The sequence below is a fragment of the Crotalus tigris genome, unplaced genomic scaffold (assembly GCF_016545835.1).
Source record: "Crotalus tigris isolate CLP2741 ecotype Arizona unplaced genomic scaffold, ASM1654583v1 scf7180000017800.2534000, whole genome shotgun sequence".
In the NCBI taxonomy this organism is placed as follows: Eukaryota; Metazoa; Chordata; class Lepidosauria; order Squamata; family Viperidae; genus Crotalus; species Crotalus tigris.
In genome coordinates, this window is record NW_024096645.1 from 1,297,247 (window position 1) to 1,323,578 (window position 26,332).

Sequence of the window (26,332 nt, forward strand, 5' to 3'; positions counted from 1 at the left end):
TTCCATTTGCCAAACTAATGTTATTTTAGATCCAATATCTATACTGAAGTATAGAAAACAAACCCCTTCTCATATTTCAAATTCTCACATGCCATTTCCCAGGGTTATAAAAATCTGTCTTCTCATTGAGACAATACCACCAACGATCATAGAACAGCTTTTGATCAGGCAGCAAACCTTTCTTGTGTTTTCCAAAGTGTATAGCAAATTCCTGTTTATCTGTACATTACAACCTCGTCCCATGTTCCTGTCACTTCAGCTGAACCAATGATGATCTTTCCTCACCTCTGACTGCGTGGATGACTGATGTGACTGAAACCATTGTATTATCATTCATAGGTCAGGAAGTGAGGTTGTCATATTGCCTTGTGCAGTGATATCCTGTATTAGCCTAAGTACATATTAGCCTAATGTAACACTGCTGTTAAATCAGCAGAAAACAGGAAGAAAGTATCACAATGGGTCTTAAAATAACATTTTCATTTAGAAATTCAAATGGGCATCTTGAAAGAAATTTATCCAGAAAATAAAGTGTATCCTGCCACAGTTCACAAGCATGTCCAATGCAGGAAGGGAGGACGGACAGATGGACAGACAGACAGACAGGCAGACAGACTTCTGCTTCCCAGTCTTCATTTTTCAGGTTAGATTTCTTTTACTCAGAAATGTTTATATGGACACACAGTCTCCATCATTTGGTGCCCACCACGTAGCCTCCTCTATATGTCTCTATTACAGACTTTTTAAAATTTAAAGTAAAACTTTGCCAGCACGAGGCAAAGCCAATCTCTAAAACAGTGCCAGTCTCTAACATCAGATTCATTTGTAGGAATGACATGCGGTCCTCAAAGATCCCATTGTGATGACAATATTTTGAAGGATTAGTTCTTTTTTTGATAAATGGGATGTAATGGGATACGCATAATCCTGCATGTGGCTGACACACGGTAGGTTCGTTTGGATAGGGAAATATATTGGGGATGCCCAACTCCACTTTACAATCCCTCCCATACCTTGCAGCAGGAGGTCCATTGGGTAAATGGTGCTACATTTCCCCAAGAACAGATGAAAGACAATTGTTTTTCTTGCTTTCTTCCTTTTCTGTAGCTTAAGGTTTAGCTTAACTAAATTCTCTTCCTTTTCCTCTGTAGCTTAACTTAAACAGGGAGATGTTAAAATCCTTTCAAAAAGAAATAACTGAAGTCTTTCTCAAAAAATTATAGAGGATTTAAGTAAAAGCAAAGGATAAAGAGTAGGGGGGAGAAAGGAAACATAAAGGGTTTCTAATGGGATTATCTCAGCTACTTCTCTATCAGCAAAACTCCAAAAATATTAATCTCCCATTTAGTTTGTCTGTTCCCTAGATGGCTATTTCCCCCACATCTTCAAGCAATTCCTGGATTGAAGTTCTGCCTCCCCGGATTTGATCCCAAAAGGGAAAAAGGAAAAAAGGCAGAGAGAGAATGGACTTGTCCCTTCCTCTTTTTAAAACCTACCTAAAAGGAGAATCTGTGAGATTCTTGCAGATTTTGGACATTTATGTCCATATTCCTGGATTGATAGACCCAGTTTTGCTTTCAGGTTTCAGCATCTGTATCCCTTGAGATCAGTGCCAGGTTTAGTCCTGGTAAGGCATTAAGCTATATTAAACTATATAAATTTAAACTAGAAGGCCTTAGAAAGGAACATATTGAAACATAATTTTGGGTGACCACAAAAAACATTGAAAACACTTATATATACCTTTTAATTAATTAATAACATTTAAAGTGAAAAATACAATTTATTTTCAAATGAATGTATTTATTGCTAACATATTTATCATTTGGCTGGCTTAGTATCTCTCATAAATTATAATATAGTACAACATGCCCTACATACTTAAATGTAATTTCTAAAAGCAAAAAGAAAACAAATAGCAAACATGTGGTGAGGTCCTAAGTTGTAGCTTGTTTGCCTTATATCTGAATCCAGCATTTCTTGAAACAGATTGTCCCATTCATTCATTCATTCATTTCCCACAAACCTGCCAAGGGAGCCATTTTGTGAAGGTACTTGATCTATTCTCAAAATCTCAAATGTACCCCCAGTTTAAAAGTATTGTCTATTCCTGATTTTAATTGCTCAGAAGTTGACTTTTATAGTAATCAAATGTTACTTTAAACTCCAACAGTTATAATAAAATTGTTGGCAGACTTTCTCAAAAAGTAGCTATATTCCAAACAAAGAGGACTTGATTTAGGAAGAGCTGATTCCAAAGACAATAAAGTTAAGAGGCCCGCTGATTAAAGGGGAAAAAAGAATACATATGATTTAATTGTTTGCTTTGTTTCCCACATGTAAAACAGGCTATGCTATAGAAATAAATTCATCCAGCAAGTTTCATAGAAAAATGGGAATCTGAATCTGGGTTTCTGTACTCCATGCTCATAATTTAACAGCTGTAGTACACAAGTTCAAAAGTATACTTTCAGAGCTACAAGTTATTGAAAAATATTCCTTCTGTTTCAGAAATGGAGAGAGTCTGGATTCTGTGACAGCCATCTCTACATGCTGGATTCCAGGCACCAAGATTATGGGAGATTAGAGATTCCTCCCTCAGAACAGAATACCAATGAAGTCTGGAGATACTGACTAGGCAACTTGATTCTATGGGCATAAAGCAATATATAACAATTTGAGGCCCATGAATAGAATGGGATTTGACATAAAACATTCGTTTCTAGGGTCCAGCAATCCCAAAAGTCGTCTTGGACTTTTCTCTGCTCTAAAAGTCTTATGAAAATTTAGGGAAACTTCAAATGAATTGGCTCATGCCCCAAATAAGAAAATAGCTGACTTATAAGCAGCCACTCTCTAATGCTTCAAACTAGATCAGCCTTACTCAACATGGTGTCCTATAATACCATAGTATTAAGTATTAAACTACAATACTTCAAGCCAGAGGGCTGATAGCTGTGCTGGATGGAGAATATGGGAATTGTAACCCAATGTATGCAGACAATACTAGCTTGGTAAAGACTGCTTAGAACAGTAAGATACATAATCTCTCTTTCTCAGAGCAAGATCTCCTCAGGACTTCTTAATCCATTTTGCTTTCTCCCCCCCCCCCAGGGAAAATTATTACTGAAAAAGAACATATCAGAATCAGAGCAAGGGCCTCAGAATCAGTTGCCTGCAAATTCCAGTTAAGATGTGTGTGTGGCGGAGGAAGTGTTGCTGGTAGGGAGACAATTACAGGAAATGAAGGAGACAAACAACCTTCATCTAGCCAAACCAGTTATTTAAAACGGAAGTTTAGTTACATAGCAGAATAACAAACGATTACTCAGAAGTCTGACCTGGATTAATTGTTGACTTTTCCGGAGCAGAAGTCATTGGCAGATAAACAGAGAGAAGCCATGGAGTCTATTGGAGGCACTGCCAGATTCCAATGGCCATCACACATAACAAACTACATGTATTGCTGTAGAAACCCAAGGTCTTACCCTCCCTTTCTTACACTCGTCTTTCCCTCTGCACCATATCATCAAACAGAACATGTCGTATCCCAGCTCTCATTTCTATTTTGAACACACCACTTAAAAAAAAAAAGTCCCTGGGTATTTCAAGTAAACTAAGAAGTAGGCTGCTCTCAAAACCAGGCAATAGTTGGTACCCACTTAAGACTACCCAGGGGTTATATTAAAATGGGAAATCTGACTGATACTAAGGAAGTATCACATGTTTTCATGATAAGTTCATGATGAGTTCAAGACTAAGTTAAAGGTGCTCATAATGCATCAGGTCGACTTCCAAACCAGAACTATTTAACCAAGAATTGCCTTTAATTCCAAAAGCCTTTTGAACGCAGAGCCTAGAAACCTGCAAAAGTTGCCACCAAACTGTAATTTTAACAAGGTAGCAGGGGAAAAAAATGATAAAATATCTCAGAAGAAAATAAACATAATAACAACAACAACAACAACAACATTGGAAGGACCTTGGAGGTCATCTAATTCAACCCCCTGCTCAGGCAGGAATACCATTTCAGACAAATGGCTATCCAGTCTCTTCTTAAAAACTTCCAGTGTTGGAGCATTCACAGCTTCTGGAGGCAGGTTGTTCCACTGGTTAATTGTTCTAACTGTCAGGAAGTTTCTCCTTAGTTCTAGGTTGCTTCTCTCCTTGATTAGTTGCCATCCGTTGCTTCTTGTCCTGCCTTCAGGTGCTTTGGAGAATAGCTTGACTCCCTCTTCTTTGTGGCAGCCCCTGAGATATTGGAATACTGCTATCATGTCCCCCCTCATCCTTCTCTTCGTTAAACTAGACATGCCCAATTCCAACAACTGTTCCTTATATGTTTTAGCGTCCAGTCTCCTAATCATCTTTGTTGCTCTTCTCTGTACTCTTTCTAGAGTCTCAACATCTGAGCCGAGGTGGTGCAGCAGTTAGAGTGCAGTACTGCAGGCCACTTTATCTGACTGTGTTCAGCAGGTCAGCGGTTCAAATCTCACCGGCTCAAGGTTGACTCAGCCTTCCATCCTTCCGAGGTAGGTAAAATGAGGACCCAGATTGTTCGGGGCAATGTAAATATATATATACATTGCTCACTGGTGTACACCGCTTAGAGAGTGCTTGCACTTAAAGTGGTATATAAGTCTCACAAATAAATAAATAAAATCTTTTTTACATCGTGGTGACCAAAACTGGATGCAGTATTCAAAGTGTGGCCTTACCAAGGCATTGTAAAGTGGTATTAACACTTCACATGGTCTTGATTCTATCCCTCTGTTAATGCAGGCCAGCACTGTGTTGGCTTTTTTGGCAGCTGCAGCACACTGCTGGCTCATATTTAAGTGATTGTCCACTAGGACTCCGAGATCCCTCTCACAGTTACTACTATTGAGCAAGTACCTCCTAAACTATACCTGTGCATTTGGTTTTCCTTGCCTAAATGTACAATATTACTTTTTTCACCATTGAATTTCATTTTGTTAGATAGCGCCCAGTGATCAAATCTGTCCAGATCCTTCTGTATCTTAAGCCTGTCTTCTGGAGTGTTGGCTATTCCTGCCAGCTTGGTGTCGTCTGCAAATTTGATGATTTCCCCATCTATCCCCTTGTCCAAATCGTTGATGAAGATGTTGAAGAGCACTGGGCCCAGAACAGAACCCTGGGGCACTTTCCCTCCATGTAGATGCGGTTCCATTGAGGATCACACACGGTTCGGCCGGTCAGCCAGCTACGAATCCATCTGGTGGTGATGCTGTCTAACTCACATTTTTCTATCTTGTCAAGTAGTAGGTTGTGATCTACTTTATCAAATGCCTTACTGAAGTCCAGGTTGTTCCACTGATTAATTGTTTTAACTGTCAGAAAATTTCTCCTTAGTTCTAGGTTGCTTCTCTCCTTGGTTAATTTCCATCCATTGTTTCCTGTCTTGCCTTCAGGCGCCTTGGAGAACAGCTTCACTCTCTCTTCTTTGTGGTAGCCCCTGAGATATTGGAACACTGCTATCATGTCCCCCTCATCCTTCTCTTCATTAAACTAGACATACACTGTGATGGTTGTAAGTTGGAGGACTGATTCTAAGTCACTATTGTAACTTTGAATGGTCACTAAATGAATGGTTGTGAGTCGACTACCTGTACTTAATTTTAATCAAATGTAAATGTAAAAGAATGAAATCTTACTTAGATTTTGTTCAGGTCATAATCATTACTTTTGGAATATGCCCTCCTACCATTGTGCCTTTCAAACTCTGTGTGGTACCTCTAGTTGTGGAAGAATTCTATATATCCATCCGAATAGGATCTAATTCATCTCCATTGTATTTATTTGGACAGAGATCCTTCCTGTAATTCAGGCATGTCCAACACGGGGCCCGCATGCAGCCCTGGACAGCTAGTAATGCGGTCCCAGAAGATTGTAAACTTTTAACATTGTTATGTGATTTTTAGCAAAATTTACATACATTAACTATATTATATAGTTTATATATGGCCCAAGACAATTCCTCTTCACTTAATGCAGTCCGGACAAGCCAAAAATCTGGACACCCATGTTGTAATTCATATTATAATATCATCAATTATTCCTTTATTAGTCTTTGAGCCAATAATGACATTCCTGATGCTGCTAATGCCTTTAGGTATTTTTCTTGCTCAAGAGATTGAGGAAAATTGAGGAAAAGCAGCACCGACACTTTGAAACAGGCAGCGTTCCACAGATCAGTGTATTCCGGGCACACGAACAACTCCCATAATTCCCAAATGGCACAATTTCTGGCCCTGCTGAATTGGAATTCTGGGAATTGTATTCCTAAAAACATCTGGAGGGCATGAGGTTGGAGAAGGTGGAGCTACAGCAATTCCCATATTTCTCATAAGAAATAATAAATATTTCTCATAAGAAAATGCCTATTCAAAAGGAAAATTATCTCATTTCCAAAATATAATTAAAAAGTCAGCCTGCTCTTCAAGTGATTATTTTGTGCCTTGTTACTCTTCTTCAGTTTCCAGAGAAGAGTCATTTATTTGAATTCTTTCAAAGCTTGATAATCAATTCCATATTTTCAGCTTTCAACTTTTCCCTTTGAGAACAAAGGGAACCAGAACAAACAGCGGATAGATCTCAACCAGAGATTTGTGTTTCATATCAGGTTAATGCCTTTTAATCCGAAAATGTTATTCTTTCAAGGAACAATAAACAGGCGTAACATTTTTTATCATATATGTAATAGCAGAAAAATAAATCACATTTTAAAATATTTTGTATTAAATTATCCCGGTCTAGATGGCAGAAGTGTGGAAAGTGCATATTTTAAACACTTTAAATTTTGTCATATCAGGGGTTTTTTTTTTCATACTTTAGGGACCGTGATTTAGTATACATTTGCAGATTTAATATGCTAGATTTAGTATTTCTGCATGCACTGGAATCTGAAATTAATTTCTTACAAAATGATGTTTTTGTTAGATTATTTTGCTATATTTTTAAATTTATAACACTTGAAAATCCTAGAAATAGAAAAGTTTAATTTAAAAAATCAGTGCAATTATTCGTTGGATTTATATCCCATCTTTTTTCCAAGAGCTCAAGGCTGTTTACACTGGGATTGCCTTTCAATTTATCCTAATAGCAGCCATCCCGTGAGAATTGTTGGGTTGACAGAGAATGGTATCAACAGAAGAGAATATCTGTAGTTCAGTATTGAACTATGGAGTCCTTGGTCTCTGAGCTTGGTTACATTCTTGCTAGCACTAATGATGGAATGAAATCTCTGCAAGAAAACAGCTAAACCCAGAGAGCATCAAGGACTCCAAGGACAAAGAATTACTGCCACAATCCGAACTAATAGGGTTCCATGGCTAAGGGTGAATATAACCTGGATCTCCTTGGTGCTGGTCCCAACTATCAAGCACACTGGTTGCCTTTTTCAGATCTCATTATGATTTAGGAATCCAGAGATTCAAGGTCAGATCCCAGGTTCAAGAGCTCCCTATTTCTCAGATTAGGCTACAAACGAGATTACAGTTATAGATACTATAAAGCTAAAATAAAGACATCTTTTCATGTGAGTTGTAATTCAAAACATCTGGAACGAACCAAGTTGACTGGCCTGAACTAATTATTTTCCTGCATCCAACTCTCTCCTCATGAGTTAGCTTCCTTCTTCCTTCCTCCTTCCTTCTCCATATTTCTTCTATTACTACTGCTATTTTAATATGACATGGAGAGTTCTAATGAATCTGTCAACCATGATTAAGCTGTTTCCATTTTGCTGATTTGTGGTGTTTAGAAAATCCTTTTAACTCTCTTTTAAATATACTTCAGAAAAAAAATATTTTCTTCAGACAAGAGGGCACTAGAATTCAATGGGGGAAACAGCCGCACCTTAAAATAAGAATTATATTTGTTTTCCTTATCCATCTTATGGACGATCACTTGACTATGAGCCAGCAGTGTGCAGCAGTAGCAAAACAGCTCATACAATCCTGGGTTGTATAAACAGAGGCATAGAATCAAGATGACACAAATTATTAGTATCACTTTATAAAACCCTAGTAAGACCACACCTGGAATACTGCAACCAAATTTGGTCACCATACTACAAAAAAGATGTTGAGACCTTGGAAAAAGTTCAGAGAAGAGCAACTAAAATGATCAAAGTCTTGGAGACTAAAACATATGAAGAATGGCTATAGGACTTGGGTTTGGCTAATCTAAAGAAAAGAAGAAATAGGAGCGACATGATAGCAGTATTACAGTATTTCAGGGACTACCACAAAGAAGAGGGCGTCAAACTATTCTCCAAAGCACCAGAGGGTAAGACAAGAAACAATGGTTTGGAAGCTGACCAAAGAGAGAAGTGGAACAGCTTGCCTTCAGAATCGTGGCGCTCCATAACTGGAGATTTTTAAGAAAAAACTAGACAGTCACCTGTCTGAAATGGTATAGGTTCTCCTGCTTGAGCAGATGGCTGGACTAGAACAGGGCTTTTCAACCAGTAGTACGGGTACCACCTGTGGTACATTGGCACCTGGCAGGTGGTACACGACCATCCTAGAAAAGTGGTAGCAGGGGAGGGAAATCAGCTAAACTGGTGGCAGCACCGCACAAGCTTGAGCGAGAGATGGCTGGAGCTGCAGGGCTTTCAGGGCTCAGTGGAAGTGCCAGGCTCCAGCTGGAGCTCAGCACTGATCCTGACACTTCTGCTGAGCCCAGAAGAAGCGCCAATCAGCTGGAATGTTGCAGTGTCTCCAGGATCTTGTGATTTATATTCAGATGCTTGGCAACTGATTCATATTTATGACGGTCACAGTGTCCCAGGGTCATGTGAAGTGACCAAAACCTGCTACAACCACCCAGCAGATGGGGGGAATAAAAACCAAACACCCCCCACCCCATCCCTGCTTCCAATCCTCAACAGAAATGCTCACAACGATAAAAACCTTGGACAGGAGGAAGAGCACAGCCGGGTGGGCAGGCAGGTGTCTTGCTCGGCTGTGGCTTGGGGGGGCACTTTTTTCAGTGCCATTGTAACTTCGAACAGTCACTAAGCGAACTGTTGTAAGTTGAGGACTACCTGTACTTCATCACTTTTTTCCTTTTGGGGGGGGTCATCAAGTTTTTGACACCTTGCTAGGCGACTGGTGGTACTCGGATGTTGCCATATCCTAAAAATGGTACAATGGGTGAAAAGGTTGAAAAGCCCTGGACTAGAAGACCTCCAAGGTCCCTTCCAGTTCTATTCTATTCTAAACTTTTTTCCTCTTTATGTAATAGATATCTGGTTGTTTCACAAATCTTAAAACAGAGAAGATGTACAAACATATTCACCTACTGATGAACTGAAAATCCAAATAGCTGAGCAACAGTGCCTAAGTAAAAAGGGAGAAATTTAAAATAATGTCTTTGAATAATTGTTTAGAAAAAAAATGAAATTTCCTATAAAGTTATTTATATAATATTTGTCTGCGGTCACACATCCAAATTATGATGGATAATTTATACGACTTTTAAAAGGCAATTGAAATATAAAATCAGATAGTATCAAACTCCAATAAAACAAAATGCAGAATACCCTGGAATTACAAATGCACAACATCTGGCATCAAAATGCCTCTCCTCAAATAAGCTGTGTCTCACCTACTACAGGGAGTGCATCAAAGCAAGAGCTGCAACAGAAGAATCATTCCATTCTTTCTCCTACCCCAAGAGAAACAAGAAGCAAGGTTCTCTTTTCACTCTTTTCATATCCTGTATCAACACCCAGTTCTTCAGCTCCATCCACTGAATAGCACTGAACATAACACAGATAAATAAGAAGAGTTCCTTGATTAACTAAAAATCCAACATTCTTTAATGGCTCTTGGTGTATTACGTAAGGCTTCATTTTATATAAGTGGAAAGACTATAAGCTAAACCTAGAATGTGTCTGGCAGTGAGCTCATGGAAAGAGTTATCGGACCTCTAAGCCACAGTCTAAAAATGTACTGGAGAACTGGACATATTTTCCACTTTTATTATTCTAACAATGCTTTTAACTAACAAGGAGGATAGTGAAGACACGGCATCTTAACTCAATTGCATTAGTGGATCTTTAATAGCTGGTGTATTCTATAAATGTAATCATTGCTTCTATTGATCCATTCCTTCTGGATAACATTGGTCAAGTTCTCATGTATCCTATTAAAAGCAGAAATGCTGGGAAAAGAATACTTTTTTTTCTGCAGCTAAAAGAATGAGTTTTTTAAAATTTTGTGTTTCTAAAAGCAAAGAATGAGCATTTTAAGACTCCCCTCAAAGCCTGCAGCTTTTTTTCAGACTGCAAAATAAATACCATAAGGCTGAAGGGAGTGATACTCACTCTTGGGAACCATCACAATGAGATAGATTGTCAACAAAAGATCCCAGGGTTCTCATAAGCCCCACATTTACTCCCCCCCCCCAATCTTAGATTATTGCTTGCATTGATGTAGAAGCAAAGAATAGGCACTACGTACTAGTAATAAGATCTTATAGTGAATCTAATATCAAATTGAAATCCGGTAGGCAGCTTGATGTCTCCTGAGAATGTGTTCTACAATCAATACCTAATGAGTTGTTGCCTCCCCAATCTGTATAAAGAAGATGGAATTTCAGCAGTAAGAATCCCAAACTTCCACGGTATAGAGTACAGTACCCCAAGGAATAAGATCAGAATCAAGTTCAGAGCTCATGATATTGTACTAATGCCTTTAAACTGTGATGCTGGAGAAAAAGCTGAGAATATCCTAGCCCACAAAAAGAACAGATCATTCAATATTAGATTAAGTAAGAGTAGACAACCCCCTAGAAACACTAATAATGGAGCAATGCTATTTTGAGCATATAATACAAAGGATACTGGAGAAGATGCTAACGTTTTGGAAAACTAAAGCAATCTACAGGGAAGCCAAGAAAAGATAAGAGCATTAGATACTATCTCTGATGACACAAGCATAAGCTCACAAAAACCCAAAAGAGCAGTTAACATCAGATAATCTTAAAAAAATAATGGCCACCAAGTCATAAAGAATATCCAGTAAAGACCCTGTGAGTGTCAGGCACAAGTAACCAGGAACAGGAGTTGAGCTGAAAGCACTAAAAGTTTATTACATACTATTTATACACAAGGGGTGTGGTGGCCTAGCAATTCAAATGCTGGGCTTGTCGACCGGAAGGTAGGCAGTTTGAGATCCAAGTACCAGGTGAGCTCCCATTCTTGTCCCAGCTCTTGTCAACCTAGTAGTTTGAAAGCATGCAAATGCAAGTAGATATATAGGTGGGAGGGTAAGAACAGCACTCCATGTGTCTCAGCATATAGCCATGCTGGCCAAATGATTACAGAAGCTTCTTCCGAAAATGTTGGCTCTCTCAGCTAAGAAACAGAGATGAGCATCGCCCCTAGAGTCAGACATGACTGGCCAGGGGAAACTTTTGCCTTTACCTTACCTATACACAAGAATCTGATCTACTAACGGTCAAGTCAAATTGGTGCTAGATAAGAGTCAACAGAATTTACAGGGGGCTAGACTTAAGTCTCTTGTGGGAGCACAGTGACTCCAAACTGATAACATGTTTGACCCTGCCCTCTGGGTCAGGCTGCTCATCTCTTACAGTGAAATGGGTTGGACTGAGAGACACTGGCCCAAATTCACTCAGCCTAAATTGTTCATGCCTAAATCGGAAATGGAATATGATTCTACTGATTTCCAGACCACCACCTCAACCACTACAGCAGACTGACACTTTTTATGAGCAGGCCCACATTTAGCAAATTACTCCAATCTGAAAGCCATTACAGTATTTTAATTCCAGAAAGATCTGCCTTTACTAGGAAAGGATATAACTAGCACACTATTAAAATGGAGGAAAAGAAGTCTTGAGCATAACCCACTAGGACAGGGGTAGGCAACCTTGGCTCTTTTATGACTCGTGGACTTCAACTCCCAGAATTCCTGAGCCAGCCACAAGTCATAAAAGAGCCAAGGTTGCTTACCCCTGCACTAGGAGCACTCCCAAACTATCTGCATCTCTATATCAGTTATTCCTCCTAATGTGAGCTCTCATACCCTTTTGAATCAAGCTTTGTTAGCCTGCATTTACTCTTGCACAGTTTCTCAAAACCATATGGTAGACGAGAACATACATCATCAGCCTAAGAAGAATACTGCAATAGGTTTAATATAGATGTTAACTGAAATTCTGGACAGACCAGGCAAATCCATGATCAGATATGACATCTACACTCCACAAAAATAAAACTGGCTTGAGATAAATTCGCTAGGAATATGAGGAACTGCACTTCAATGCAGCTGAAAAGTATCAAGGTGGGTAATGGTGCTGTAGGAGAATCTATGGAAATCATATTGATTGGATGAAAAAAAAAGTTTTGTTTTTATTTTAATGCAAACTTACCTTAGGCTTATTTTCCAGATTTATACATTAATAGAAAATTTATTGTCTATTAATATGTGGATGCTACTGGATTTTAGGATGCAGTTTTATGAACAAACAGTATAAAGCAATATGCAAATATTTTATAATTGGAATATGTTCTCAAAAATGTTTATAGTAGAGGACGCAACAATCAAAACTATGTCATGCTATGAAAAAAGTAAAAATACTTTAGGAAAAACTTTTACAAAAACATGTACATAAATAGGAAGCATTTACTTTTTGTGAGCACTGCGAGAAAAAAATCAACTCGGAAGAGATGCCAAAATAGCATGGAACAAATTTAGCATTGGAAAACATGAAAAACTGAGCAAAACTGATATTGACAGATTTTCTCATCCCTGCTTTTCTTGGATTAACTGACTGCATGGAACTGAATACCGATTGATTGGAGATTACAACAGGAGAAGCTGCTGACTTCAAGCCCAATTTGTGGATTTTCCTAGGTGTCTGGCTGGTGTCTAAAGTGGGATTTAAGACCAGATAAATATCTGATTTAGGAAGGTTCCTCTCCTATGTAATTATTAGGAAGAAAAAACCTAAGGGACTTTGGACAATACACCACCAATTCAGAATAGCCTGAGTTTATACAGTAAGCAAGCTTGCTAAGACAATACATGATTCCCAACAAATGCAAGACCTTGGAAGACTTGTTTACATGGCTATGAGAGCCAGGGTAACAGCCTATGTTGGAAAATGTATGCGCTAAAATAAAGCATGGTGCAACGTTATCACTGGCATTTTCCCCACCTGCTTTATTAAAGTGCTATCTACCTATCCTTGAGTAGACGGAAAACTATGCTAGTGTGAAATTTACTGTCCCACCAACAACCTATATACCCTGACTACATCTGTTCCCTTCCCTTCCCATCATGCCTACGAGTAACAAAACTTTTACACTCCTTCAGTTTGCTCTTTGATGATGTCAGAATAAAGGGGAAATAATGCATTAATAGTATAGATCAGGACAACTTAAGCTTCATTCAGCTGGGGATGAAATCAAGAACGCCATAGGGCACAGCAGATACCAAGTCATTTTTGTGCTATGGGTAGGTACTAGTGAGGAAATACTGTAGATCCCTAATCTCCTTCCTCACAGAATGCAATTTGCTTAAGTTAGGGCAGGGATGAATCCTTTGTGTAGAAGAAGGACTGAACGAATTTTTTGGAAAAAGAAAATCCAAGGTGACCGCAGACATTTTCAGAAACTGCAAATTCATTTCAAATACGTCACAGAGTGGAGATGAAATTTAGCATAAGCATTTTACAAGCAATGGGATGACCTACCGCTATGTCCTTTCCTTTCTGGAAGCATTCTTCTTTCTGCCCAGGAAGAGGTGGCCAGTAAATCTGTAAAAGAAGACAAACTTGAGTTCAAATCAATTGAAGAACATGCTTTAGGGACTGGGGATCTTCTGAACCAGAAGAGTAGTTTCAGTTCAGTAAATACCAAGTTTCAGGATCTGCTCTTTAAGCGATATTTTGGAAACATCAAAAAGTCTTTGTAAGGCTGGTTCCAGTTACCAGGAATATTAACTCTCCCAGAGATAATATTATCAAATTTACTTATCTCCCCCAAACCCCACAGATCTTTGTCAGTCTTAAGCCAAATGACTACAAGTAGCCAAGCAAGCAAGATGAAGCAGCTCTTTGGACTGAGCACTCTTGGACTCAACAAAGCACTCTCCACTCTGAACTAATATAGGAAAATAGTTTCTCTCTGCAGAAGAAGGAGCAAGTTAAGCAATAACCATAACTCTAAAATGAGCATAAACCATTTATTTATGTTATGCAATAAATGCCAAACATAGTCAAAACCACAAGACAAGCAAATAAAGAGACCAGACAAGGGAAAAACCACCTCAGTCATTAAAATGGGTAGTTCAAATAAATTCATAAAGACAAGGGGACAATTGATAAATGGTTGAACCAAGTAAAAATAAGAACGGAACTCATGAGGTACAACATTGAAGTGATGACAGAATTTTAAAAACCAGAAGGGAAAAAAAGAATAACTCAGTATACAGTTAAGCATTATAAATCATATGTAGTAACTGTCAAAAAAAATCTTAGCAAAACAAGCACTAAACAAAAAAGAGAAATAAAGAAGAAAATAATCAGTAAAAGGAAAAGACAACAACAGGTAACCACCAGAAAGGAAAATACTCAAGTGCTACCATACCAAGATTTCCCACCTTAATCTTCTACTGAACATGGCCCCATCTATCTCATGCCGCCAGCTGCAAAACCACACAGGTAAGTTACAAGCAGCTAGACATTTTTTAGATTTTTCCAAAAACAGAAAAACCAGCTTTTAAAACTCTCTCATACTTCTACTGTGGATGGAATACTCAATCAAGTATGTTTCTCCTGCTGTTGTTTTTTTTAATTGGCAGATTGACTGCCCATCATCTACCATGCTTCCTGCCTCCCGATTCACATTTCACACTCACTCAGTAACACTCCTGAAAGTGGTTGTGATCTGCAATTGTTGTAGACAAAACAAAGGAAAGCAGGTTGGCTTTACACGCATTGGGTATGGCTGGCAAGTCGAGGGGGTCATGCATGGCAAGTCTCAGAAGCAACATTAAGGGTTTCTTGAGGATGATGAAAGGGGAAGCAAGGCAATGGAAGAAATAGAAGGCTAAGAAAATGGACCACTAATTAGATCATCATAAGAAATGTTAGAACCATCAAAAGTGAAAACTAGAGGATGAAACCAGAAGACATGAAAAAAAGAGAAAGTTGGTGTGATGATTTCCTCAAATGCTTCCCCAGATGGTAGTTCAGGCGAGGAAGAGCCTGACCCAGGGATGCTGGAGGTAGATGTGGAGAAACATCTGGAGGTTGCATGAGCCAGGAGCGGAGGGACCAAGCACAGTGGAGCAACCAGAGGAGCAGCTGGACAGGAGAGGCACTATTGCAGCTGGGAAGCCCAGAGGCTTCGGATAGAGAAAGCATGCAGCTACAGCTGGTCAGTGGCAATCAGGAAGAGCTGTCTCCTCCTTCAGAGCACGTAAGGCTGAGAAGAGGCAGGCATAACAAAGGTCAGCCAGGTTACTTGTGAGGCAGCAGCCTTGTCCCTGTTGATGAAGCAGGAAGCAGTTATTTAGTTCAGCAAGTGGAGTGTAACAACATGTCCATTTCCTTGTTGTGTGTTCTTAGCCTTTGTGATTCTTGACTTGACTCTCAGACTGGATTCTGTGCCTTGAACTTCGGATCATGCTTCTTGAACTCTGGACTTGCCTTTGCCTAGTGGATTTGCCTTGCCTTTGCAGTGTGGACTGGCACTGGCTTCTCTTGAGTAGCCTGTTGAACTCATCGGGGGTGTGCTGGTGTTGGTGAAGGGAATTACTGGGGAATACTAATTTGGAAGCCTTAATAAAGACTCCCACATCCGTGGTGCATGGGTGTGGGTGTGAGTGGGACAGCACAGTTCAATGCTGAAAACAGAATTAAATTTTATTATGTTGCTTGAAATTAATCTGTTAATCTATCTCTTCTGAGAAAATGAATTTGAGAGACTATCTCAATATTTCAAATATAAAAAAGTCTCTGGGATTGTTTTATGTTATTGAGCTGTAGTTTCATGACACAAGAGAGAATTAAGATAAAATCTTAAATAAGGAACTTCTGATTAACCCTAATCTGACCCCACAACTTGGCATTTTTATCCCTACTTGTTTATGCAAGCCAAGACCTGATTTATAAAGTTTGTTTTACTGGCGGATGAGCTGGCAGAGAATTATAGAGAAACATTCAGTTTTAAAAAGAAGTATAGAGGAGTAAATGTTGACTTTTAATTTCTCTTTTGTGTGGTCTCACACCCTCAGGAACTTAGCTATGCATAAATGACAAATTGCTATTTCTAAAAACCTTACAGTTTACAACCAGCTAAGATTTCATCCAAAGGCAGTAGTACTCAAAATCTTCCTTTCAAAATGGCCATAAGAAGCCAAGCTATATAATTAAGGAGAATAAATTTGCTCTTGTCCCATAGAATATATCATACAAGCTTGTCTCAATGTCTTTTATTAATAAAATACCAACAGGGATGGACTCCTGTAGGGCAGTCAGATAAGCAATACAAAAGCCTGAAGACTAACTAAAATGAAAACCATAATTTTGGCTTTCAGATGCTGTATTTTAAAAACCAAAGTACCAAAAACTGAAGTGACCAACATTAATGAATAATAGTGTATGACTCCATTTAGACATCTAAATAAATATCAAGCAGCCATAACTAATGCAACATTTGAGCAGAATACACCGGGATACATCATAAGATCATGATAGAATTGATCTAAAGGGAAAAATGAAAATATTTCAACAGATAACTCTATACAGTCTGTTCAGAAGTACCCCTGATCTTATTGTACCCCTGATCTTCCTACTTCAAAATCTAAGTTGTTTTAGATGTCCTTTCTTTACATATAAAAACTGAAGAGAAGACAAACACATCCCTGGCTGAGGACCATTTAGTTGAAAGTCAAAACAGTATCTGATCATATGAAACTATAGGTTATGAGTCTTTATTCCCTACGTGCTGGATTCCTACTTTTTCAAAGCTCTTAATGGAGACTTCCTCTACAATCTTCCATCTAGCTAATGATGATATTGGCTAGTGATTATGAGAATTAAAACCAAAAACTTCTAGAGGGAACCAGATTAAAGAAGGCAGAATTAATGCCAAGACATGTATAGCTGCACACTCAGAGGATATCTATTGCATTCCCTCTTCTCTCAAACATCCATACACATAAATCTCTTCAGTCTAGGTAGTTTTCTTTTATTGTCACTCCACCTATTATATTCTTCAGATTAATGAAATGACTTTTCTTTTATTGACTGATTCAGTAAGACCAGATTTAGACAGTGACTTTATATTACATCTTTATTGGAAGAAAAATGTGTTATGACTCATGTGGGCCAGGCAGAAACCAATAATACAAAGAAGGCAGCCTTCGATGGAAACCCTATCTTGACTAAACCAAGTAGATTGTCTCTCTTCAAATCACTGAACAAATCCCATTACCTTAATTATAGAATATACTTACACATATGTTCCAAGTCATATTAGATCTGTACATTTGCAGTGATCCCACAAAGAACAAATGGGACACAGTCCATAAATTTACCTTTAAGTTGCAGTCTTATGCATTTGCAAATAGCTTTCACTGAATATACATCCTTGCACAAATGGGATGAAGCAATTCTCTTCCACATGCATGATTTAGAGAATATAATGTTGGCTAGACCAAAAGAGGAAAAAATTCTGGATTTAATTTCTCATTGGCCAGATTCCCTCTAGATAGTCTTGATTTTTTCTTTATAGGCTTATGAAAGTGTAAATGGCCTATCTCACAGAATTAATGAACAAAGAAACAAAACAATTACCATTAAGAAGTTTGCACAGTACTTGTACTAAAAACTCCTAACCCATCAGATCTCATTTCCTATTTCAATTTATACTAAGGTTGACCTAGGAGTTGATTTACTCATTTTACATGTATGACAGAAATCCTTCTGTAAACTTCTATAAATTACTCAAAACTTGATTGTGTCTCAGCTTCCCATGCTTTCAATTATTTTAATTGCAATATAATCTCTTTTGGGCTGTATGTTTTGCAAAACCCTCATCCATCTATCCAATCTGGTGTCACATTTCTGGCTTCTATTGAAGAAAGTTTGTTCTGCTCTTGACTCTAGCAGAACTTAGGTCTGACTTTGCAGAGCTCCTTCTGTCCATCTCACGTTTCAACTTCTATTCAAGAAAATCTCCTCTAGGGATGATTTAATATCCTCATCTAAAACTACTGAAAAGTGCTTGGTCATGCTAGAGCAACATTCAATGAGCACATTTAAAACCACACACAGACATAAATAAAAACTAATATGCAACCCTCTGAAATATCCACAAAGGAGGAATTTGAATTCTGAAAATAACAGAATTAAAATGGAAGGCAAAATTGACCTGTTTGATTAGGGAAAGACAATAATCACGTTTAGTGATTGGAAACCCCTTATGGACTTTTTACAAAAGAAAGGGAAAATGAACTTTTGATTAGAAAGGGTAGACTTTGGAAGGCAGAAAATTATGATGTAAACTTAAGAGAGCGAGGACAAAATATAAAAACATTTATAATAACTGCTAAGAAAAATGGGAGCCACTTTTTATAATCTTTTCTTTATCATTTTTTCTATATTCTTTTTCCTATTTTCTTTCTTATCTATTCACTATTTCTCCTCTATTTTTTTATTTATTTTCTAAAATTTATATTGTTTTATCTTGTTAAACATTTGTTTAATAAAAACAAACACAACTCAGTGTGCTTGTAGAGGCACTTGACTATTATCATGTAGAAGATTAATGTTAAGTATACATTTTATGGCAAGCTTTCTCAATAATATTTAAACTGGCCAGCAAGAGGGAAATATATAACTAAGGTTAATAAACACAAGTATAGAGGCAAACTCTTAGTATCTCAACAATTGCAAAAAGTTCCCATAAAGGGCACAGATGGCTGATTCCAAACTGATTTCCAATTTTTTACAGAGCAGGAAATCCAATAATTTCTCTCCCCATTTGCTGCTATGGTCATGGAGAAGCAGCCAGAGCATCCACAGTGTGATGAACTGATAATCTGCAAACTGTAGACTGCCACTCTTCCAGTGAAATGGGCAACCAGTCCTGCTGTCCATTTGAAGTCTTCTTCTCTGCTACCTTAATCCTATTTATCCCCACTGCAAGCAGCTCACTTTTTTCTCCAATGTAGGTCTCCAACTAGTCAGATTCTTAGAAAACTATTCAAACTGAAGTCTCCTTCCACTTTTCTGAGCTTGACCCCTAATGATCTCACAGACATGTTCATGTAGTTTTCTTGGCAACAGTAGGGAAATAACTTGCCATTATCATCTTTTGGGGTGGGAAGTGAGGAGCCTTCCCAGTCTAGGTTGCAGTCCTAGCACTCCATTCACCAGGTACTACCCAGGCTTAAGCCTGCTTACCTTGGGGTCCAGACAAGAACAGCTTGATGCTAATCACTAATAAAATCATATAATAAATACATTCCTAATATAGAATGAACTGAGAATTTATAGTTCCAATCTCAGCTGAGTACAGAATCCATTTGATGGCCATAAATAAGCCATAGTCTCTGACTTCTCTCATTCTATGTTCTATGGGAATCAGTAGAATAGTCTCCTTTTAGAAGCCACCATGAAGAAGGACCGTGGGGAGCAAATTTTAATTATTCTTATGTAAATAATCAGTACTATTACAAATACCTGGCTGCAAACAATCCATCTTAAGAGCATTACCTCCTTAACATCCATATTGGTTTGGTCTAGCCGAAGCGAGTAAAGGGTATCCTTTCCTCCAATGAATAGGCGGTCACGGTATTCATCTAGGTACAGGGAGCGAAAGTCTAAACTTCCCCGGTGACCAAGAAACAGGACTGAGCGGTTAGTGGCCAGGAGATCTAAGAGACAGGAATCAAATGACAAAACAAAAAAGTTAGGAAAAATAAGTTGAAACAGAAGATGTTCTTTGTATCACATAGCTTGGGTAAGCCATTGCTTTGTTTGGGCATAAGGCACAATTCAACAAAAGAGGGTAAGTGAGAATTTGCTGGGATTAAAGTCTCATTCCTTCCAACAGAATTTTTTCATGTGTCTTGCCCATTATATTTTCCATTTTTGCAAGTATAGGATTCGGGTCAATTGCTAAATATTTAGATAGACACAAAAAGTTACTCTGTAGGGTCTTTTGAGGCAACCTTTAAACCAATGTCTATTTCTCTACCACTTATCACGGTCAATTGAACTGTAGTATAATTCACCCAATTTTCTTTCTTTACACAGCTCACTGATTTATATATTAACCATAGAAGAGAGTTTGCACAACATGGTAAGCAATGTACTGACTAATTAGCAGCTCTGCAGAACAGACAAAGACCTAATGTGTTTTGCTTGATTTTGGCTTAGTGTGTTTTGTAAGCCCATCTACTGTGGCTTGTAAACCATAGTTATAGCTTGGTGTGTTATATGACTGTAGCCAATTGCTGCTTAATAATAGGCTCATAATCAAATCGTAAGAACTAGTTTACTGAATTCATACAGAATGCAAAAGATGATATGAAAATATAACAGAATAACAGAGTTGGAAGGGACCTTGGAAGTCCAACCTTCTGCTCAAGCAGAAAACCTTATATACAGTGGTGGCGAACCTATGGCATGCGTGCCAGAGGTGGCATGTAGAGCCCTCTCTGTAGGCACGCGCCATCGCCCCAGCACACGTGGTCTCTAAAAATTCACCATCACTGGCCTAAGGCCAGCCAGCCTGGAGCCGCCATTGGGAGCCCACCATCCCACCCACCAGAGACCCCCTGGATCTCCCCCAACCCTGCCCAGCTCCCACAGGTGTCCCTCCCCATAAGCAACATCGAGGTGGCCACGCCCACTCAGGCCACGCCCACCCAGTCTGCCATGACTACTGCAGCCATACCAATCCAATGGCCATGCCCACCCAGTCTGCCATGCCCACTGTAGCTGCGCCCGCAGAGTAGGCCACACCCACCTGGCATCCAGAGATACATAAGTGGGTTTTGGGTTGCAGTTTGGGCACTCGGTCTCTAAAAGGTTCGACATCACTGTTATATACCATTTCAGACAAATCCAATCTGTTCTTAAAAATCTCCAGTGTTGGAGCATCCACAACTTCTGGAGGCAAGTCATTGCACTGATTAATTGTTCTGTCAGGAAATTTCTCCTTAGTTCTAGGTCAGTTCTCATCTTGATTAGTTTCCATCCGTTGCTTTTTGTCCTGCCTTCAGGTGCTTTGGAGAATAAATTGCCCCCCCTCTTCCTTGTGGCATATCAGTGCCTTATTTTCCCTAAATTCCTTTACAAAACTCACCTTTTCCACGAAGATTTTGGCAGAAGTGCTTAGTTGTACTCCAAAATGTTACTAAACCTAAGAATGTACCGTATTTTCTGGCGTATAAGACGACTTTCTAGGCCACAAAAACCTTCTTAAAAGTTGGGGGTCGTCTTATACGCCGAGTCGTCTTATACGCCGGAAAATATGGGTATTCTATTTTATTCCTTTACACATGTGGTTTGGTATATTACTCATCAAGTTTTCTCTCCCCCCCCCTCACTCAAAAAGAGTCCTTGATTGGTAGAGTGGCAGTGGGGAGAGCAATTAAACTCTAAGCTGTTTGTTTCAGCAATCCGTCCCCACGGCTCACCTCTAGCAGGCTTGTGGTTTGCAGCTGCTTTTTGCTAACTTGAAGTCACAGGCTGGTAAATGCCTGTGGGTCTCAATCTGTCTCCTCGCTGCTTCGCACTTTCGGAGCTGGAGATCAGGGTGGGAGGGAAGGATTGGAGGGAGAGGGAGGAGGGAAAGGAGGCGTGTGTGTGTTGTGTGTGTGTGCACCACGCTTCTCCTCACTGCTTTCTGAGCTGGGAAGGATTGGAGGGAGAGGGAAGAGGGAAAGGAGGCCACGCGCACGCACACACACGCTTTGCATTTTCCGAGCTGGAAATCGGGGTGGGAAGGAAGGATTGGAGGGAGAAAGGAGGCGTGTGTGCATGCGTGTGTGTGTGTGTGTTGTGTGTGTGTGCGCACGCTTCTCCTCGCTGCTTTTTGAGCTGGGAAGGATTGGAGGGAGAGGGAAGAGGGAAAGGAGGCCACGTGCACGCACACACACGCTTTGCATTTTCCGAGCTGGAAATCGGGGTGGGAAGGAAGGATTGGAGGGAGAAAGGAGGCGTGTGTGCATGCGTGTGTGTGTGTGTGTGTGTGTGTTGTGTGTGTGTGCGCGCATGCTTCTCCTCGCTGCTTTCTGAGCTGGGAAGGATTGGAGGGAGAGGGAAGAGGGAATGATATTGATGCAGAAACAGTAATCGTCTTTCAAGAAGTGTGGCATATCAAATTCATTAGATGGTATGGAGGATGACTACTTGTGGCAAGATGAAGAGGAAGCTGAAGCTGAGACCACACCATCTGATACGGAATTCGATCCATATGATGACTGCCTTACAAATGTACCACAAGATGTCATTGATATTTTTATGATATCAGATAATGAACAGGATGATTTTGAAGGCTTTTAAAGGGAAACTGTCACGCGAGCAAAACCTGTAAAAATAGCTTGCAGTTATGATGGGCGTTGCTGACTCGCCAGGGACTTGCCCGGCACTTGCTCTTTCTATTGTTTTTTATCTTCCTCCTATCATCATCAGTTCAGTTTGGTTGACAGCTTAGAAAACAAACAGCATGGCAGCTCCCATGGTTTTATTGTCTTATCCTTCCTTTCAGCTTTAGAGTGAATTAGGAAAAGTTTAATCCACTTGCACTGTTTTATGTTTATATGTTTGATGACAGCCTTATGTTTATAAATGACAGTTTTTCTGCTAAGTACCTGCATGTCATAAGCATTTGAATTAAAATTACCATATTGAAATCAAATCTGATGTTTTTAAATTTTTATTTGGTGTGCGTTGGAAGAGGGGTAGTCTTATACGGTGAGTATAGCCCAAACTCTATATTTTAACTGGAAAAGTTGGGGGTCGTCTTATACGCCCAGTCGTCTTATACGCCGGAAAATACGGTATATCTTTAAAAACACATTCAGGTTTATTCCTGGATCTCTCTTCTTTTCTTTTTATCTGCTTTAAATTGAGATTGTAATTTTCTCAGGATGAGAATCTTTAGAACTTTATTAAACTGCAAACTTGTAGCATTCCTTCTATTTTTCTCTAGTTCAGGTGGGTAGGAATCTTTAGGGAGCCCTCTCAAAATCCCAAAACTCAAAGGTTTACAAATTACGAAATTAAGGGGGTGGGGGACCACTAAAGGGGAAATTTCCTCTGGATCACAAGGCCAAGAAAGGCGAGGGAGGGGTCTTAGAATGGAGCAATCAGCCACATTCAAGAATGTCTGCCCTCTCTGCTCTCCTTCATAGAACCCTCTGCAAAAAAGGATCCAAGTGGACCAAAATGGCAGCCATCAAAAATATACATACATACCCAGTGTATGTACATCAGTCATACATATGTAGCAAGGGATGGGGCTTCAATCTGCAGTTCTGCCCACTATTTTGGTCCCCTTATTCCTCTTGCAGAGAATAAGAGCAAGGTGGATGGACTCAGCTATAGTGGCAATGAGTGCACCATTGGGAGACAAATAGATTAAGGATAGATCATCATGGAAAAAAAATCTGTGTAGCTGCTAGGAGTTGAAAATGATTTTATGGCACATATTTAATCAATCAATCTGCTTTGCAGTTGGTTCTGCATAAGGATGCATTAGGGAATTTTCTTTCTGGGTTTTTTTTCTCCATAGCTATGTTGCCAGATATGGCTGATTTTCAAACTTAGTCTATCTTTTGCTGGCTTCTCCAGCCACATCAAATTTAATCCTATTCTGTTCAAGTTTTTTTTTTAACATTACCATGTTGACCCTAGATGGGCAGGCAGTCCTGAGCCTCTTTACATAATTTTTCCAAAATTCTTTTGGGTTGGAAAGAATAAAAAGTTGGTGGGAAAAGAACTGGAATAGAGAAGAGAGGAGGGCTGGAAACTGGAATGCTGAATAGAAATAATCCAAAGTATAACCTTTTCTTGTGGTCTTGCATAGAAAGATATACACACATGCATATAATTTCCTATTCTTTTTTGTCCTGTAAAATGAAGCGAGATCATATTGTTAATTTTCTAGCGCAAGTCAAATGACTAATACATTTCTTATATAAATCAGTGCATGCCAGACGACAGATTCAAGTAGTATCTCAGAAAATCTGATAAATCCCTTTTTTTAAAAAAAATACTTTTTAAAAAGCTGTATAATCTTTCAGTGTGTTATTCTTACTTATTAAACATCTTTCTTAGTTTAAAAAAGCACACTCTTCTGAAACTGAGAACCACAAAATCTGAGAATGTTCTTACTTGGCATAAAATCCAAGAACTGTGGAGTTCTTGATGCTCTCTGAGCTTGGTTGTAAGTGAACTCCAAGAACTCTTCTTGGTTTACTGAAAAACACATAGCCTAGTTTCAGGGAGGGTATAGGGCCTGGAAACAGTGTTTTAACATAGTCTGTGTAAGCCCTAAGAAAGTACTACAAGATGACAAATGCCGAAATTAATCTTTTTCAATTCCACAAACTTCACAAGTTTCAGGGACAGAAGCAGGGGAGAGGAGTTATAAAGGAGGATTTCTCTAAATCTATTACTACAAAAGTTTCTGCTCTTGAAATATACTGAATTTGTCAAGAATCAAATGGCTTCACGTCAGGGAAATTGGATGCAGTATAAATCAGGGTTCTACTTGCATTAGGAAGAAGAAGGGGGTGGCTAGAAAGATAGTATTTGTTACATCCACCGTGTCTCAGCAGCAATACTGCTAGTAGAAAAGATGAGGTTTAAACCTGATAAAATAACACCTACCCTAGGAGGGTCATCTTTTTATTCTGACAACTTCCCAAGAAATTTTTCTAGCTAGGAAAGCCATGTACTCCAGTTGAAAGGTTGGAAGGAGTTGCTATTATCTGGGAGTGAAGACAGAAGGATTCTTTAAGGCTGATAAAAAGGCTAAAGGATAAATGCTCTATAAAGTAATCAATCATGTGACAAGGATAACTCCCCAACAGTTGCAGAATGAGTCTTATCTATGGCTGCTGAAAGCTGGAGTGGATTTGAGGTCTTGGAACACTGTGGGGAAAAGTCAAGAAAAGAAATGTGGGGAAAAAGAGATGAGAGAAGAGCACACCAGGGTTTCATAAAAAGAGAAACTAGTAATATTAATTAAAACCCTTTTGATCAAGAAAGGAGAATATTTGTAGTTCAGGGCTGAAATGAGGGGTCCATGGTACTCTCTGAGTTTGGTTGTTTGCTTGCAGATTTTCATTACCTAAACTAGGTAAAATCATTAGTGCTAGTCCTCTAGCACTGATGAAGTGACCTAGTTTGGGTAATGAAATGTCTGCAAGCAAACAACCAAGCTCAGACAGCATCAAGGACCCCTCAAAAACCTTTATAAAAAGCTGAAGCCCAGCAGATGTGTGTTCTTCATGTGTGTTCCTCACCCTCCTTCCGCAGGGCCATTATGTTTTGGGGTAATGAGAAGTCTCAATGTACCTAATGGTCAAAGCACCTGATCAACAAAGGTCAAAATGCTCATCATGAGATGTAGCCCACTTAAAAACCAACAGGTTGATGAAGCCTGTTGCCTGTTGTTCCTTGACATAGGTAGAGGAGATACAATATCTGCAAAAAAAAAAAAAAAAAAAATATCATCTGTAATTTTTCTTCTCGACTGTCTACTCATTACAGAAAAATATTTGCAGACTCTTGTTAAATATGACTGACCAAGGTCAGGAGGATGTGATAGTAGAATATATAAACATCACATATATTCCTTAATGTTACTATCATCACTATGGAATTCACTGCATTAACATTTCCTCCTGTTGTAATGCTGAAATACTGTTATGATGAAGATTTAAGATGGAAACAGTCTTAGTGAGAAGAGGCCTCTGTCAAGTCAGATGGTTAGTGTCAATTGCACAACATAATTGTTCTGTTGTATAGTGATGAGAAAATACAAGGAGGAGAAATCCCCCAGGGAATTGTTTCGCACATGTAGGAATCTATCTTTTTTTTTTTTTTTTTTTTTTTTTTTGCCCCTGAAGATGGGGAGCTTGGAGTCAGGTGCTTGTCATGCTGAATAGTTCCCAGCTGTTAACAGGCATGCCAATACAGAAAGCATCCTTGGAGACCAGCATTCCAGTTGGCTTCCTAGGCATTCATCAGCTGCTTCTCTGTTTCTCTGGCAAGGCTGGAACTATTATATGAAATATAATTG

General features: G+C 39.1%; 1 protein-coding gene across 2 annotated transcripts in view; it reads right to left on the minus strand.

The window, feature by feature from the left end:
• The window catches only part of SEMA3G (semaphorin 3G), a 95,623-nt gene that overhangs the window by 35,482 nt on the left and 33,809 nt on the right, over positions 1–26,332 (minus strand). The window contains exons 2-3 of one of the 2 annotated variants that reach the window (XM_039342609.1): positions 19,786–19,946; positions 13,753–13,815 (exon numbers count right to left, since the gene is read on the minus strand). In XM_039342609.1, coding sequence (XP_039198543.1) covers positions 13,753–13,815; positions 19,786–19,946 — 224 coding nt within the window. The remainder of the gene's footprint in view (positions 1–13,752; positions 13,816–19,785; positions 19,947–26,332) is intronic. The other variant, XM_039342608.1, reaches the window with a different exon arrangement.